The sequence below is a fragment of the Semicossyphus pulcher genome, unplaced genomic scaffold (assembly GCF_022749685.1).
Source record: "Semicossyphus pulcher isolate SPU_LCO1_2020_fin unplaced genomic scaffold, fSemPul1.0.p SCAF_1, whole genome shotgun sequence".
NCBI lineage: Eukaryota > Metazoa > Chordata > Actinopteri > Labriformes > Labridae > Semicossyphus > Semicossyphus pulcher.
Genome location: NW_027211603.1, coordinates 3,279,848 through 3,298,219, shown reverse-complemented (window position 1 = coordinate 3,298,219; position 18,372 = coordinate 3,279,848). Strand labels below are relative to the sequence as shown.

General features: G+C 42.3%; 2 protein-coding genes across 3 annotated transcripts in view; one reads left to right on the top strand and one right to left on the bottom strand.

Moving 5' to 3' along the window:
• Positions 1-222: 222 nt before the first annotated feature.
• LOC138591327 (lymphocyte-specific protein 1-like) overlaps positions 223-18,372 on the bottom strand; it is a 30,389-nt gene continuing 12,239 nt past the window's right edge. Inside the window, exons 3-14 of one of the 2 annotated variants that reach the window (XM_069661889.1) lie at positions 17,534-17,789; positions 16,164-16,279; positions 15,768-16,050; positions 14,145-14,264; positions 12,946-12,969; positions 12,787-12,828; positions 12,308-12,339; positions 12,059-12,143; positions 11,690-11,830; positions 10,313-10,417; positions 9,763-9,868; positions 223-503 (exon numbers count right to left, since the gene is read on the bottom strand). In XM_069661889.1, the coding sequence (XP_069517990.1) occupies positions 478-503; positions 9,763-9,868; positions 10,313-10,417; positions 11,690-11,830; positions 12,059-12,143; positions 12,308-12,339; positions 12,787-12,828; positions 12,946-12,969; positions 14,145-14,264; positions 15,768-16,050; positions 16,164-16,279; positions 17,534-17,789 (1,336 nt within the window). In that variant the 3' untranslated portion in view covers positions 223-477. The remainder of the gene's footprint in view (positions 504-9,762; positions 9,869-10,312; positions 10,418-11,689; positions 11,831-12,058; positions 12,144-12,307; positions 12,340-12,786; positions 12,829-12,945; positions 12,970-14,144; positions 14,265-15,767; positions 16,051-16,163; positions 16,280-17,533; positions 17,790-18,372) is intronic. The other variant, XM_069661898.1, reaches the window with a different exon arrangement.
• LOC138590708 (proline-rich protein 33-like) lies at positions 6,054-9,069 on the top strand. The gene has a single exon (XM_069661096.1). The coding sequence runs from the start codon at positions 6,207-6,209 to the stop codon at positions 7,479-7,481; it is 1,275 nt and encodes a 424-aa protein (XP_069517197.1). The 5' UTR covers positions 6,054-6,206; the 3' UTR covers positions 7,482-9,069.

The window sequence follows — 18,372 nt, the reverse complement described above, 5'->3', positions numbered from 1 at the left end:
GAGGCCGTTGTCATGAGAGCTCATAGTTTTACAAAGCCAGCTGCAGGCTTGTTTCAGAGCCGTTAGCATGCGGGTTAAATCAGTACCGTTGGTTAGCAGCTGAATACAAAACACCAGGAACACAGTCAGACCGTTAGCTCACAACATTAAACGACAAAAAAGGCACAGAGACACTTTGGCAGGTGAAGAATTCACAAATGAAACACAAAGAATCGTCTCAATTACATTTATTTCATTGTATTAAAGATGTACTACCGCTGAGATGATAATTCACAAAATAAGTGGATACCTGTTAAACAGGAAAATGATTCACTATTTGTTTCACTACCTTTTGTAAAATGTTACCAAAGTTTCACAGGAAAGAATCGTCATAACAGGATTTAAATACCAACTGAAAGTTTAAAGGGAAGGATGAAGTGATAGTGGCTAAAATGTGTGCAGTATGTTTTTTTTCTTCTTCAAAGTCCAGCTCGTCTTTCACAAATCTTCATAGAACTGTCCAGCTGAAAAAGAGGGAAAAAACAACTAATCAACAATTATAGTTCCTATAAACCCAATCAATGACCCAACTCAAACATCTATTATATCCATACTCAATGAAGAACAAACTCTGCCATCAAAGATGTACTTAATGATGGTTCTGTATTTGATCAAAACTCCTCTACACATCGAGATGCTTAGTGTCATCAAATCATACAACTGGCATCTCATTACATTTCAGCTGTGATCGCTCAATAATCCAGTTAACCCATTAATGACTATCAACTAAATTTAGTATGTGAAGGAAAAGTCCCACAGAACATTTTCTTTTGGAGGTGGAGGTTTATACATGTGGCTACACAAAACCAAAACATGATGATGGTGAATATTTATCGTCATAATTAGTAGACAAAGTTGTGATTTAAAATAAAAAAAAATCAAGATGATAGATTTAATGCATTTAATATTGAAATTTTAGTTGTTCTGAATCCAACGATACGAAGCATTTGATTTTACTCCTTGTTGTTTTTGAGATACAACCATTTCTGTAACAAACTATTTTTAGTTGATGGACACGAGGGTAGTCAGGTTTTTCAACTACTACTTTGAACTTCAAATAATCAAATTCCACTGTGGACATTAATGGGTTGAGACGTAATAGCTAATACTGAGGGGATTTGTATCTTCTTCATTAGACATGTTGTTGGCTCTTGTCTTTTTGGATGTTCTCTCTTTTAGTATCGACGCCAAATAATGTTAGGAGCATCTGGTTCTGTGCAGTTTTAGGGTTAGGGTTAGTGAGTTTGTTATCAAGCAAATACAATGAAGCTAAACATCACAAAACACATTTTTTCATGAATAATTCATATGTTTAGATTATAGGTTTCTGGCTGAAGATAAATAGACTGATGTCTTTAATCTGTTTTTTGCAGGCCTTTAAAATGCTGATGGAAGTCGGCTACACGAATGGGCTGGATCCTGACCTGTCCCAGCAGTATCCTCCGCCCTTAATGCCGAAACCAGGCAAAGACAATGCAAGGCTTCAGAAACTCAAGAAGAAGAGAGCCAAGAAAAAAGGTAGCCTCTCTCAGACGCCTGTCCCCTTTCGATCCTGTTTGTCGCCTGTCAACGAAGCGAGCACAGACCTTGAGCACAGTGATCAGTCAAGCCCACCAAGGACACCAGATTCAGCCTACGTTGCAGACTCTTCGGTTTCCAGTTTACCTTTTGGCTCCCTCTACAATCACTCTGCATCTGCATTCCCCCATCCTCGGAGCAGTCCCTACGGTCCCCCTCAGTCCTACATAGATCAAATCAGGACTTCTGAAGAGCAGGTGGCTCCGCTGTATGAGTGCTCTTCTTTCTTATTTGATGACATGACTCCTTTTATGATGCCACCTTCGGCTTCACCACCCCCGTCACCACCTGAGCAGGTTCCAGCAATACCTCGTCCTTCTGCATTCAATGTAAACATGACACCAAATTCCCATGGGTCAGTCACAACAGTCCCCCCAGTTGCTGTGTCGCAGTCCAGCACTAAAATATCAACTCACAGCCTGACCCTATCCCCAGCCACCCCTAACTATGGCCCAGACCCGGCACCTTCTCAAGTTGCAGACCTACCTCCTCTTCCACTGCTGCTATCGGTTTCAAACACTCAGACACAAGCTTTTACTCCCAGCCAGAGGGAGACAAACGCCAGTTCAAAGGAAAGCCCTCAGACGCAGACAATGTTTTGGACTGCCAGACCTACCAATAATGGCAACTGTGTTCTAAGCCAAATGCCCTCTGAGATAACCGCTTCAAAAATATCACTTGTTGAAGCGGTGAAAGAAACAAGGCCTGAAGCTGCACCAGCCAGGATTTATACATCAAAGGCAACATTTTATGAGATCTCTAAACCTCCCTCCATCCAGGACCTAACAGTTTTGAACCCAACCAGCCAAGGAGCATTGTCACCTGCTGTATTCAGGGAGAAAACAGCTGTGTCAGTGGTAAACCCAGATCAGAATCTTTCTCTGGCTAGGTCCCAATGTGGAAGACCTAAAACTCCCTCTTGTGCACCAGCTCGAGTATCCACACCCTTTTTTGAAATATCCAAACCTAACCCGCTTTTATTTGCTGCAAGTCCTGCTTTCAACTGCTCCCAAGATTCACAAGTTTCTGTAATTCCCAATGAGGCTCCAAGACACAAGTCTGCAATCCAAACTAGCAGTATAAGTAAATCTGTAGCTGCCACAGAAGAACTGAAGATGAATGATGTTAATCACAATTCTTCAATCAAACAAGCTAGGAATTACAAAGAGATAGAGATTCAAAATAAAGTAAGTTGTACGAAGACTACCGAGCTGCATAGCAGAAGCAATTTAGCTTCAAGTTTGACTGCACTTGACTCTGCTATGGTCAAACCAACACTGACAGAACCAGTCGTCTCAAAACTGCAAACAGTCCAAGTGTCTGAAAGTGAAGCTTCACCTTTGCCAAAGGTTCCATCGTTTTACTCCACTTCGCCAAAGGCTTCAAATCTCAACCCAACACCAGTGAATTTAGTGCAAGCACCACCAAGTCCAAGCCCCCCGTCGTCCACTTTTCGTCCACCTGTGGTTGACGCACGCAAGTCTTTGACGTCACTATTGGAAAGTCAAATGTCATTAGCAAACTCAAAGCCCAAATCTCGATCCATGTATTATGGGCTTACTCCAGCTGAGTATCTTGCCTTCGGTGGGATTAGGACAATTTCATCAAATACTAGCCCTCCACCCCCCAGGGTTAATGAAACACAGTCTGATGCTTTAGATGAACCACAGGTCTCAAAGTTTGATGCAACTAAACAACCCAATGGACATCAAGGTCTTCCATCTTCAACTGAGGTTCCTGCTGTTAACATTTTGTCATCGCCAAGTGATTCTGAGATTCCAGCTGAACAGAACACCACATGTAGCGAAGATGTGTTTGAGGAAAATCGGTCTGAAGCCCTCAGTATTGGAACACAAAAACTTACAGCATTTATTGTGGACACAATAAAACCTGAGCTTCCCTTTGGCTTGGCACAGAAAACAATGCAGCAATCCACAAGTGATGTATCCACAACAAAAGCTTCATACTCTGATGCTTCAATACAGATACCTAAAGCAGGTGAGGTACACACACAAAGTGCGGCTTTATTTTCTATCGAGGCAGCGCTAAATACAAATCCATGCCTGGCTAATAGCAATGGTCTGTTGAGCTCTTCCTCACCTTTAGTAAAAGAAGATTCTTATGCAAAAACACAGCATAGTTCAAGAGGGATAGATGTCACAGAGAATAGTAAAAAACTTGAGATAACACAAGCAAATGTAGATTCTAAAGTCAGATATGCAAAACAACAGCCAGGACGAACTGAGATAGCTCCAGTCCAGTCAGGCCAAAGTGCTGGTGGAGTCAGTACACCAACAGCCAATGGTCTCAATGTCCAACTGAATGCCAATCCTGTTAAAGATCTAGCTGAGCATAAAAAACTGCCTTTTCAATCTCCTGCCACTGAGTTAGAACCGAAACTCTTAGGGAGTCCCAACGTAATTGGTGTATTATTCTCGAGAAAGAACCAAGAAACAGCAATTATCAGTAAAGCTGTCAGTCAAGCGGCTACTGAAGTGCTTTTACAGAAACAAAGAGAAAAGCTTTTAAAAGAGAGCAGCAAAACTACTTTACCTAATAAGACAAACACTGGTAGCATTCTGCCTTCAATGGTAGCTCATAGAGAACGTACTCCTGACAAAACAAACACTGAGCCACAATTCTCCAATCTATTTTCGAAAGAACGAGTGACTACCGCAGAATCAATTTTGCCGCATGAGCCTGTAAGAGCATCTGTATGTTCTGCACAGTACAGTACCTGCACAGTATCAGCAGCCGGTCAGTACACTAAAATTACCCAACAGCTCAGCGCAGAGACAAAAATCCATCCATTTCATTTACATGGAGATGGTGTCTCTTTGAAATCTTCCAAAGCACACAGTGTACCAAATATACCTGCTGTCAATACTAACTTGGTGGGCAAACCTACCAGGGAAACCAAACTACTTGACACTTCTGTGACTGCAACCAAATCACCTAACATTTCAGACATTCAATTCCCAGCAAATATGACCTCCAGTTTGCCCACAACACAGCCCCAAAAGTTCAACAAAACTAGTGAAAATGTGCCTCTAAACAAACAGAAAAGCACAGGATCCAGTGGCCAGGATAATGTGGTTCAAGGAGCAAGTTTGTTTAAAAACCCTACAGTAGAGGCCCAAAGAGCAACTGAAACCGCTTTTACCATCTCTGCTAAAGATGCAATGCTGCCCAGACAAATTGATATAGAAGCCCAACTCCCCAATTACAATTATATTGACAATAACAGAGTCAGCAACTCATCAGTAGGCGCACAATTACATCCGCAACCCAACAATGGAAGAGTAGATTTATTGACTGGGAAAACACCCACAGAGCATCTGCCTACTATACCTCCTAGAGCAGAAAACAGAACAAAGTTTCTCCCTGATGCAAGACCAACTTCTAGTCTTTTAAAAATAAACACAGAACTCAACATACCAAACAGTGGGACCAAACCACCCAACAAAGTCTCCACAGTCTCCCCCGGACAACCAGGAGCTTTAGAGGCTAATCAACAAATTAGACCTGTGGCGAAAACTGCACAGACAAACGAATCTAATTTGAAAGACGTTCACAGTACTTCTGCTACTCCTACTGCCTCTGAAACCAAAGTTCCAAACAAGCTTCTTACAGAAACTATTGCTCCTATGATCACAGACAAAGCAGTACCCTCTTTAAATACTATGCAGGGGAGTAAACCTACTGTGCCCTCTAGCCCTACCATCAGGCATATCCCACCAAAAAGCCCTCAAATTAGATCAGACAGACCTCAGAATCAAACTGTAGCAAAGGCAGCCGTTGATGCAACCCTCGTTTCTGCTACTGTTGCTCAAACACAAATCTATGCAAACTCAAGGGCAGATTATAAACAGATTGACAACCTTCTTGCAGAGCCTAGAATATCCGAGACATCTACACCACATCGTACTACTGCATCCAACATAAAGGATCAACTTCCTTTCATCCAGCCAATTATAGCCCATAAGTCAATACCAAGTCCCCCTCCAAGAACTAAAAATTCTAGAACATCTAACACTGAAACAACAATAACTTCCTCTTCTTCTGGTTATGTCATGGCTAACAGATCTAGTTCCAGTATAGAACAGTCAACGTTAGCAAGACAAAGTCCAATCATGTTACCTGGAGATAAAGTTCAAACCTCTTTGAATTCAGTGACCTCTCAGACTGGAGTGGTTCAGTTAAGGCAATCGGTCACCGAAACAAAGAAATCTCTTGAAACAAACATCACTGTAAATAGTCAAGCCATCTCACACACGGAGGTAAATAAAACAGCTGCTACAAATATTCAAACATTTGCTGAAGCAACCAAAGATGCAAAAACCCCACTAAGCCCTCCTACAGGAACTAAACATTGGTCCGCAACAAGAGGCTCCCCTCGACCAGAGCCAAGAGGGCACAATACACCTATTCGGTCCTATACTCCAACCATACTCCACTGCCCGAAAAGTCCCGTTGCGTTAAACCATAATCAAGAAACAAAACCCCCAGTCAGTTTGAAAGACCTGATAAACAGACCCATTACACCTGTTCGAAATAACACACCTGCTAGCATTGCTCAGCCCCGTGCTATGTCAATTACAGAAAATAGCTTAAATCCAGAAGCAAAACCCACAAATAAGAACAATTCAGTCCTGATTAACAGCGCTGAGTTTAAAGAAAAATCTGAAATACACAAGACCAAAACCGACCGAGCAACGGCTTCCATAAAGGAAGAAAAACTCTCCTCATTGAACACTGAATCTAGCGCTCCGATTAATTCTACCAATCCTGTTTTAACCAGAAAACCTACTCCACAAGCACAAGCTCCCGCTAAGCAGGTAGAATCAAGACCTCCCTCTGCCACTATAGAGACTAAGCCCTCAGTCATAAAAAATGATTTGTCAAAGTCTTCTCCCAATCCAGACCAGATTAGCTTGCACACCAGTACTATTCAGACTTCAACAGAGCCACCAGTAGAGAACATTTCCCCAGCAAAGCCAGCAACAGATACTGTCATACAACCGTCCATAGTTACAGCCGCTGTGATTGACTCTGCCACTCCTGCCTCTCTGCCTCAGGCCTCAGTCTCAGTCAAAGCTCCATCTCCAAACAGAGGAACATCACCGCCATCTCAGCAAAAAACTGGACTCAAGGAGAAGGACGATCTGAGGACCAAAACTACAGCTGCACCGAAGGAAGCCCTGACAGTCGAACCCTCCACGAAGTCAGTGACATCAATTGCATCTTCAACTGCTGACAAGAAGACCGTTAAAGCAGAGACACCTTCTTCATCCACTGAGTCCAAAGCAACCCTGAAGCCAAAAGGCCTTAAGGGTAAGCTCAGTGGATGGACGAGGCTCAAGAAACACATGGTTGTTGAGCCAGAGGAACCTGAGTTTCCACAGCCGGAGCCCAAATCTCAGGTCGATTCAAGTGGCGGCAACAAGATGATAGGTCAAGATGTTATTCTTGCACCACCAACTGACCAATGTGCCAATCAGGAGGTGGTTGCAGAACAAGGTCCCAAGGCATTGAAAATGTGGGATGCCCTCCTCTTTCAGATGTTCTCCACCAAAGACCGAATAATGCAGCAGATCAATTCCACCAAGAAAGATTCAGAGGAGAAAAAGGCACCGAAGGACAACCAAGGCGAAGTTCCATCTTTTGTCAATCGTCTGCCGCTTTTGCTGTACAGCCCCCGCTTTGATGCCAGGAAGCTCAAAGAGGCTGCAGAGAAGCCGCTCACGAAAATCGCAGCTGTGTTTGAAAGGGGGCTGATAAAACGCAAATGTCAGGAAGACGAAAAGAAGGACTTCAACAGAAAAGCGAGAGGATTTGGTTCCACGAGTACTGCAGATGTGTAACTTGAACTGGTGCAAAAGTATGTTTGGGATTGATAGATGATAAGTGATGTGTGTGGTTTCGTCTTTGCATTGTTCCTCACAAAAAGGATGTTATGATCTCAGATAGGTGAGGGAACCTGCTGTTTGCTGTTAAATAGATGTAAACCATTTGTGGATTTCTACAATAGAATAGCTGAAATTAACTGGAAAAAATGGGCTGCAGTGAGGAGGTAGAAAATATTTTAAAGTGCCATTGGTTACTGCTCAGACTCAACTGCTCTACTTGAGTTATAACCTGTCAAATGGGAAAAACATAAGGCAACTTCCTTCTTTCATGTGATGACAGCCTAGACTGAATGCATGTACTGTCGATATTTTGACAAATGTTTGATTTTTCATGTGCTTCCTTTTCTACTTTTCTAAATGAAGTAAGGCTTCTAGTGTACACTGCTGGTAGGCAGTTTTTTATCTCTGTGATAAATAGGGCTTTTACATTCCTGGAACAACAGGGCAGATGGATTTCGAAAGAAGTGAAACAAAGATGGACGAAGGTTGAAGGTCCAGTCAGAGCAGATTTCTGTAAGTCAGGTATGGATGGAAACAAAGAAGCAGATGTCCGGGCTTTCCGATCAGGGCAAGAAACTACAACCACGGGGGAGTTTATTTAGGTTGGGCAATGTGCAAAGATATTATGATACCTTACCTACTTCTGTCAGTATATATAAATATATAGTATCTACATAGGTCAACAGGTGCTCAGGTTATTTCTTTAGTTGCTGCGATGTTGGGTATGTTGTTAAGTTGGTCCACCATTTTGGGCTGAAATGTCATCACACATTAGGGATGTTTTGGAAAGGAATTTGTACTGACATTAATGGTCCTGTTGAATCCTAATGAATCGGGTAAAGTTGTCCAATAATTTGGTTAATGACTAAGTACCTGAAAAACTATGACATTCCCATCACTTTATCTTTGGTGCTAAAAAGTAAATGTTAGCTTACTGACACTAAATTTATGGGGACACGGTGAATGTTAAATCAACACCAATATGTTAGCATCATCACAGTGATAATGCTAACATGTTTTGGCATTATAATTGCTTTTTGGTGCTATTAAGAGATCATCATATCATATATTGCCCATCCCTAACACATCCCAGAATCAAATTCATCACAATCATAACAACAAGTTGAAAAGTTTTTCTGATGCCTTGAGATACAAAGTTGTCAAATTTAACGGAAAAACCTTGTGGCTTTGTTGGTGGATTGTAATTTCCTGCCTTGTGGTGAATCGTCCAGGACGTGTGCACACTAGTTTAGAGTTTAGATTGTAACTAGGATGTAGAAGTGAAGACCAAAGAATGATGATCGTCAGGTAAACAGACAAAGGGAGAAAAAGAGAGAGATAGCTGGACGGATGTTTGATGATGAGCTTTGGTGGATTTTGCTGCTGCAGTGGCAGAAGTGAGCATGTTGTTGTTAAAGATATTTTTGTTGCTGTTTTTGATTTTAAAAACTGTTTTCCTCAAGATAACATTCATGATGTGGATTTTATCTTAGGTGAGGGGGGCTGTACCCCCATAAGCTAACCACAGAGACTACACTGATGCTTCAACTATAATATATTTTTGTTTACTGTGTGATTCAAAAATGCATAAAGATGAATGTAAAATTCTTGACTTGTATTTTTCATTCTTTATCACAATGCTATGGTGTGCAACTACAGTATAGAAATAGTAAGTTCCAACAAAACTGTTCTTTTCGTGGGATTAGGACGACAGTTTTAACAAAGTTAAACGTCTTAATATGGCTACTTGTTTTCTGAAATGAGGCTCAAACATTTCCTTACATTGAATGTTATGAAATGAATGTAATGAAACAGGAGGAAATAGGGTATTTTTTGTGTGTTCAATTCACATGTATTGTGAGAAATACTGTTAAAACAAATCGCTTGGTTACGTTGTAACCTCGGTTCTCTGAGTACAGAGACAATCTCTCCAGCTTCCTATATGGAATATGTAACAGTGGAGAGATCTCAGTATGACAGAGAGCTCTTGGTTACGTTGTAACCTCGGTTCTCTGAGTGAACAAAATTATACTATCCAACATTTTTACACATAATTAAAGTCAGATGAGGTATTTGAAGGTAGAAGTAAAGTAGCGTCAGTAACACTACACACCTTTTTATTGCTGATAATGTTAAATTGAAGTAGTTGAACAGTTAAAACTCCAAATGAATCCAACATTATTTGAGCCTTAAAACCTTCCTGCCTTCAGAGTGAACGATGTATGTTTGGTCTTACCCGACTCACAGTTCGCGTCCTCGCTGCAGTCGTGATCCACAGAAACTTTCTCATACTTGCCGTGACCCGTCACAACAAATTTATATCTCTTACCAGCTGAGCTCTCCTGAAATTCAGATGATGACACAGCATTTATCAGGGACAGATTCATAGATATTTACACTATAACTTCATTGTGTCCTCATTTATGAACCACAGGACAGACAGAAGTGTCGTTAAAAACAAACGGCCCTGAACTGCTGACTTATTGCATCTAATGTGACCTCTGTATAGACGGTCTGAGAGATGCTGCTGCAGCAAAAGGGGGCAGACTCTCCCTGACTGCTCTGTTAGACTGATGATTTACACCAGCTGAAAAGAGGCCGGGGCGTGGTTGCATGAAACAGACCAGAGCAGAGAAAAATGCTGACTGTCACACAGCTGAGATGAAGTAAGATATAAGAACGTTACCAGAGAGAAGAGAGGAAATATTTGAGGTAAAATGCCACGTGGATTTTGCTGAATAACAGTGACATAAAAAAAAGTCTTTTAAGGTCAAATTGTAACTCACTGCTGCTGTTGGTCTGGAGGGCGAGCTACAGCGACTCGCATCTTCACTTCCTTTCACCCACTGATTAATGAGATCAGCCACGCCCACCTTTAATCCATCTGCATCCTGAGAGAGAAAAGAAGACAAATGAAAACATAAGATTCTCTGAGAAATCACTGAGACAGACTCTTATTTATAACGACGCCATATTTCTGAATGACTGTAAAAGAGGAAAACTTGGTTTATATGCCTCAGAACCTACACATGTGTCTTATTATTCAACAGCAGGATTACAGAAAACTCCTGTAATGAGTCTGAGGCAAGGGCCAAAAAAGAACACATTAGACTTATGACCAAACCTAAACTATCACAAACCAACAAATAAATATATTACACGTCTTGTAACAACAGTTTTTTATACCAAGCTGTTCATGATTTCATATCAGTCTAATTAATTGGATATTTAAGCAGTATTTGTTGCAGATAATCACAGCCATGATGATATTCAGTACATCACGGCCATGAGTGTGATATTTGTTTTGTGCAACAGTTACAAGCAGCAAATATTATTAAAAAGTAAAAATCAACAACAGATTATTTTGCGCCACCAACTCGACTAGTTCCACAACTTAAACTGAAACTGGACTGTTGTTGCCAAGCAACCCAAACATCCTCCTGCACTCTGTAGCTGCGTCCCAATCCACGGGCTGCAGCCTTCAAAGGAGGCTGTCCATGGAGGATGCTCCATTTATAGCCTGCGTAGACGTTAAAGCCGAAGTGAAATGAGACGGTCTGGTCTACCCTAGCGTCACCAAACGCCGCTCTTGTCACCTAACAACAATTAGCTAGCGGGCTAACTTGCTAGCATATGTAACCTTGTGTAAGTTAACCTATTGTTTTAAAAATAATTTGTTTCATGTGTCAAACATGTGTAACGCTAGCTATTCGATTGAGTTGAAACCAAAAACTTTTTCAAGTGTATTCCTAGACCGTTTAAAAGTCTGCCATTTCGTTTGAACTGGCGTGCAATGCATCTCGGGATACGGTGGGCCGCGAAGGATGCACCCAATGCATCCTTTCGTGGCCGGGGCAACAGAGGATTAATTTGTCTGCCGCATCTGAAGGAGCCTTCGACGAGCTTCTGTGACGCAATCGGCCTTCAAATACGGCCTTCGAAGGCTGCAGCCCCTGGGACACAGCTTGTGTCTCCAGGTGACCACAGATCTGCTGCTTTTGTCATGTACATTTATCTGTTTGTTTTAATTTATCATCACCCAGTGAAATAAGAGTCTGCTGTGTGACTCAGAGGTGCCAGCTTGATCAGTGTAGACATACACGGCCTGCTGTAACTTTCCTTCCAGAGGACACTTGACTGATAAAGTGACAGTCATGGTTTACCTTCGATGGCGTGACTGAGACGGTGTTTTGGTTCCAGGCCTCTCCGGCCTCAAACATGCTCTTCTTAGAGGAGACGGGTTCAGAGGGGCTCGCCAGGTCCGTGAGCACCTGACCGCCTGATCGGCCTTCTTTAGATGAGACCTGTTGTGATGAAGATGTTGATGATGAAGTTAGTAGTAAATGTGAACCTGAATGTATGTGTCTGTGTTTAAAATGACATCATATTCACTATAGGGGGCTGCATTTATCCTTAACAATTCAGCAGTGACTTCAACAGAGTTGCATGGATGAGCTCATCATCCATCATCTTTTCTGTTATGAGTCAAAGAGAACAAAGAAGCGTGTGAGAGCTTCTCAGTGGGGTTCTACCTCGAGGGCGTGTGTGTACTGCTCCAGTTTCTTGTTAATCTTGTGAACAGGAACAGGCGGCAGCGTCTTCTTGATGTTGCTGGTGCTTCAGAAGAATGCAGAAATGTTCAGGTACAGAATGCACAGGAACGTTTGGAAATAAGTCATGCTTTAATAAAGATGTGTGTCTGTTTAGTAGGAGTCCGACTTTTTGAACTACTGCTCCACAATTCTTCTTCAATCTTCAACCTGATACAAACACAGACTCACCTTTTCTTCAGAGACTCTGTCCTCTCTATGATCTGAGGAAAGACAATCGGTGATCTCAGAAATGATACTTGTAACGGACACTTTGGAAATGTAAAACAGACTTTTCACTGAGGAATGTTGCAGTCCTGGACTACAAACTGGCACAAAGTTGTAGTTTTTACTGATGAAAAACAGATATTTTTTTCACACAGCAAAGCAGAAACAGAAAATACGTCCTCTTGCTGCTTCATTTTGGAGGGTAGGGTTTAAGAAAACCCAGAAAAACTGAAAAATGGAATCAATTAAAATGAACTGTTCGAGATCTCACTTGGCAAGAGCTTAGCACGGCTCAACCAGGATCACAACATGTCAGTGAGGGAAATAAATAATGATATGGAATAAAATGCCCAACAGCTAACACTAACAGAAGCAGAGAGTAGAAGTGTCCGGCTATGTCTTTAATCTTACGGCAGCTGCTGACCTTTGACCCTGGCACTCACCTTGCATTTACCGTCTGTTGAGACTCTGCTGTTGGCTTCATCCTGCAAAGAGACACAGATCACTGCAGGCTGCAGGAGCTACATGACTATAGGTAAGAATCTCACATGTAGTGTGTTACTAGTGTCGTTACAGTCAGCTGACACATGAGCAGGACTTACTGGGTAAAACTGGATGAGGAGTTTCTGGTGGAACCGCAGGGAGCATGAAAGAAACCAAACATATCAGGAAGGTTAACATGACACAACATTAAGAATCTTTCCATCAGAAATTCAACACTTTGAGTTAGAGGCACTAATAATGGAACAACTCTCCCTGCTTTATGCCTTATAACATCAGACAGGAAGAGGACTCTGTTCTTCTAGAGATAAGTTGCAACATCCTCCCTGAAGCTGGAAGCAATCAGGTCCGTATGAAATGTAGTTTAACTTTGTTCCTACATCAGTTTCTGGATTTAAACTTCAGCTACAAGCAGCTGCATGTGGAAGAATTTAGCGAAGGCAGAACGAGTTATTACTGATTGAGAAATGATAGTTGTTGTCCAGCTTGCAGAAAATGGAAGTTCTAAAATGATGAACTTCCTGTTCGACACCAAAAACCTGATGTTTTGTGTAAAATGTTAACGGTGCTAAGATGGAGACTTGCAAAACTTCATTGTACAGACCACAGACTATAAAAAGATGGCCGACGTGACAGCTCCCTAAAAGTGAAGCCAAACCCTCTCTATCGCCCCCTGCTGACTGGCTGCAGTACAGGTCACAAAGCCCGCCTCCTCCATGTTAACAGATGGGACATGAGTCAAACTATAAAATCAAAATACACATCAAATACATTTTTCTGTCATTATAGTTAGTTCTCATCACGCTGATTTATGTCCAAGTGTTCTGAGAAGTTTACTTTTAATTAATTATTTGATGCTATAAAAAGGGGGTGTAACCTCATGATTGACAGCTCTGTTGACAAATGGGGCTCCTGCAGCATTCTGTTCTCGAGTAGCAGAGTAGAGGAGGAACGGCGAGAGGAGACGTAACAAACACTAACACTACAGTCATTGAACTTTACATAACTGTGAATATCTGCTTCAAACCAACATGAGAAGCTGTTCTGCTGTTAAACACGTCGACGTGCTGGATCTTTGCCGTTTTTCGGTAAGTTAAATGTGTGTTTTGGTTATCAGAAGTGGCTACGGCGGCTCCACCTGCCGATCTCTGGCTCCAAATGACGTCACCAGCACAAGATGGCAGCGCCTACCTCGGGGGGTATTTTGGTTTCACTTTTGTACAATGAGAGCAGATGGAGATGCATCGTCCATCTTTATATACGGTCACTGGTACAGACCAGCTTTGTTTGGATGACATACCTTGAATGTGGGGCTCATGGGGCCGTAGCAGTTTAACGAGTCCTCGCCTTCGCTGCTGCTGCAAACAGAGGCTGCAGATCTCCTGGTCTCCTCCTCGCTCCTCCTGCCCTCCATCGACCTCTAGGAGGCACACAAACATACAGATGTGAGCACCATGAAGCCATTTTATCAGCAGAAGTTGGTAAAAAAACTTTTCTGTCTTTTTATGTCTTGTCATTGTAAATCGTTTAAAAACGTGGTCCTGCTGCTCATCCATGCTGTGTTATTACTGAAGACTCAGGAAACTGGTTGTAAAATGAGGAATTTGTAACATCTGACATCATCGCAGCTCTCCTCAGGCTGCACGCCTCCTTTCTGCTCCCTGTGAGCCCACGCAGCGTTCTCTTACTTTATTACTCTCACATCTAAAGCCAGTTTTGTGAGCATGCATGTTTTCTAATGAGATTTGAATTTATGAAACACTGCGAGAAACATGACAGGTTTGGTGCTTTATCAGCACTCTAATGCACAGTCGTACAAGCACTACACGAATAATAAGAGTAAAGGCTTAAATTCCTACCAGAGGCCCCGACAATGTGAACAAAACTAACCCAGATCACACGGCAACAGTGTGTTAACATGTAAAAAGGCCTGTTCTGTTGAGATCTTTAACAGTGTTTGTAGAAGAGGGATACTACATATTATATAATATGTACTATATACTACATACTATATACTATATACTACATACTACATGCTATATTCTATGTACTATATAATACACACTACATACTACATGCTACATGCTACGTACTATATACTACATACTATTTATTACGCACTATATACTACATACTACATACTATATATTATATACTATATGCTACATACTATATACTACGTAATATATACTACATATTACATACTATATACTATACTATACTACTATACTGCGTTCGGCAGTAGTCTGTAGTATGGAGGAACTTTTCAATTTCATTTTGCAGTATGCTACATCAGGCGGAAGTAAACAATAACCGCAGCTTCTTTAGCTATAGCGCCCCCTTCTGCTGCAATGCTGCTGCTGTCCGTCATTTATACTGCAGCTGTGACGTTCCAGCGCTTTGCATTGTGGGATACAGTAGGCGAGGTAGACTGGTCCGATGCATACTGGAGAATTTCTCCGAATCACTACAACAGACGGGTATTTTTGGCATACTGCACATTTAGCTTTTGTTTGCATATTACAGACTACATTGTGGCCAAATCAGTACTGCTAGTATAGTATGGCATTTCCAACACATTATGTGTGAAACCTGGCGTTCACAGCGGCCCGCAGACTGAGACTCATTTAGCAGGGGATTACTCCAACATACTTTTACCAACATAAAATGTGAAACAGCATGATACCTCCTCTTTAGGACGCATCTTGTGGGGACCATGAATATCAGCACTACTCATGAAGTCTTGCCATGGACTTAAGTGTTGTCACGAGAAATTTGGACCCATGAAAAAATCAGAAATCTACAAAATAATTAGGATCATCCTCTGGTGATCATGAATATTCACAGCAGGTTTCACGACAATCTGGACAATACTTTGAAATGTAGTAAATTACAGGTATAAGTTAAAGTACTTGAAGCCAACCTCGTCTATCATCTTGTATTCTCCCTCCTCCTCCTGCTCCTCCTCCTCCTGCTCCTCCATGTGTCTCTCCTCCCTCCTGACATGAAAGTCTTCCTTCTCCTCATGTGTGAAGCTCAGCTCTTCTTCCTCCTGATCATCTTCATCTCTGTGGCACTGTCGGGTGTCGTCTGACCTCCACTCCCTCTGCAGAGCTGCCTGCACCTCCTCTTCTTCCTTCTTCTGCTCCTGCTCCACCTCCCCGTCCACCCTGCAGGCCCCTCCGCTTTGCAGGAGGTTATTTTTACTGGTTCACAAAGTGGTGGAAGAGAAGCATTTTCAGATCCTATTCAAATACACCACAAAGAAAACATAATACTTAGAGTGAGATACATCAGTGACAGTGAGGTGAGAACACACCGTGGCTTCATCGTCCCGGCCACCAGGTAGGACGTCCTGTCAGGCAGCCTGACGTCCTGAGGGAGGAACACTGTGGAGCTGTACGACGTCCTGACTTCCTTTCTGTTGCTGGACGCCTGAAATGAACCAACAGCAAAGCAGGTAACATGTTAATCCACATTATCCATGTCCATGTTAACTAAATGATTGATTGATTGATTGATTGATTGATTGGGTAGCATTTATGTCTGTAGAACATTTTATTGAAATAAACAGCTAACAGAGATGGTTTAGTCGCCTCCAGGTCTAAAAAGAGAAGCCAATGTGCACCTTCAATATGTCTGATGGCCAGCAGGGGGCGACTCCAATGGTTGCAAAAGGAAGTCAAATTGTATGTAAGTCTAATAGTAAAAGTTTACTCTACTTCTCAATTGTTTTATCACCTTTCCTCATAAGTTTATGGTCTCAATCCACAGTTTCGAGTCTTCTTCAAAGCTAAAGTTGTAATCTCGAGGATCTCAGATTCGTTCTCTTTGGCGCCACCTATGGTGATAAACTGTAATTGAGGGAGCACACTTCCTAGATATCCAGACAGTGCTGCATGTGTGACGTCCACGGTTGGCTCCGGTTGTAACTCCTGATTTTCCTGGCTGACGGTCGCTTTCCTTTTCAGACTGTTTGCTTCATCTGAGCGTCGAGTTTGTTTCTTCTTCTTTGGATTTTCACTTCTTGTTGAAGTTGTATCTGTAGTCATCCATCTTTTCTTTGTTTGTTCAGCCATAGTAGATTATTGTTTACTCGCAACACTTGGCGGAGACCAGAAAAGCAGCCGCTTAGCTCCGCCTACTCTCTCTGGCAGACCAACCACTGCTGGCTGATGGAAAACGCGTCACTAACTGGGCGCCGCTTGTGATTTTCTCGCAAATGTCCCCACAGAAACCCAGTTTGTAATAATACTATGTACTGCAAATGTAAAGGCTTTCATCAGTGGGCCATAGGCTCAGTCAACATTGTGTTACCTCATTCAGCGATAGTTAGTGACTTAAACATTTATTTTAATGAAAATATTCAAGATGATTACTTAAAGGTCCCGTTTTGTGTTAAAAAAAAGACATTAAAACAGGGATTTAAGATTTACGGCGGGATTATTTTATCTGATTGACAGGTCGGCAACAATCTGTGGTCCATATATGGTCACTTCTGGCTCCAATAACCAAGATGGCGACGGCCAAAATGCCATAAAAGTAAAAAGTAAATGAGGGTGTCTTCACAAACCACCTGAAAAAGCAAGATTTGCATAAATTTGATTGAACAGTGAGGCAGTGACACAAGGACTGGACACAAGCTCCACCTGAACGCTTCAGTGTTGACTGTACTGTTGGAAGGTGTACCTTCTCTGGAGGTTTCACTGAAGCAGCCTGAGACCGCTCGCTTCGCTCTGGCTCACTTCCTGTGTCGACAGCCTCTTTCTGTTTCTCCTCTTCAGGCTGTGGTTTCCTCTGTGGTGTTGAGGATCTCTGCAGTCGGGCCCTGCAGTCCTCCGGGACCTCCTGCTCTGTGCGGTTCTCCAACCTGTGACTCCCGTCGCTGAAACCTTCGTCCTCCTCCAGAACAAAGCGGCAGCTGGGCTTCAGCTCCTCGTCCAACCTGAGGACCGAGTGGAGAACGTTACCTGACTGTGGCTGACAAAAGATGGAGTCAAGGTATTAAAACGTATTAGAATTTTTGATGTTCTAGATTTAAACTGATCTTGTTTATGCGTGAAACCTATAAGAAGGTTGTAGCATGAGGCGAAGGAAGAACCTATTACATATTGGACTGGATCCAGCTAAACACTGTGTCTGATGTCACCCTGACAGGGCAGAGGGTTAAACCAGGAGGCAGGTGGCAGACAGGACCTGCAGCTTTACCTCCATGTAAACAGAGACCGTATCCATGGGAACAATAAACAGAGGCATTGCAGCCTCCTGTTCCAGGTGAGCTCACATCAGTGAGTGGACCTCTTCAGCACTAAAGAGCTGATGTCCAGCGGTCTGTAAATGTTTGCTGTGTGTGTTTTAACCTTCATTTAATCCAGGCTGACGGAATGATTCACACACAGTCACTGAACAGCTTCTGCCCAGCCAAAGCTCAGTCTTTACTGTCTCCTTCAGCTGGTTGTTTGTTAGTTAGCATGTCTCAAAAACTACTGCTTTTATTAGATAGGACAGCTGAAGAGAGACAGGAAGTA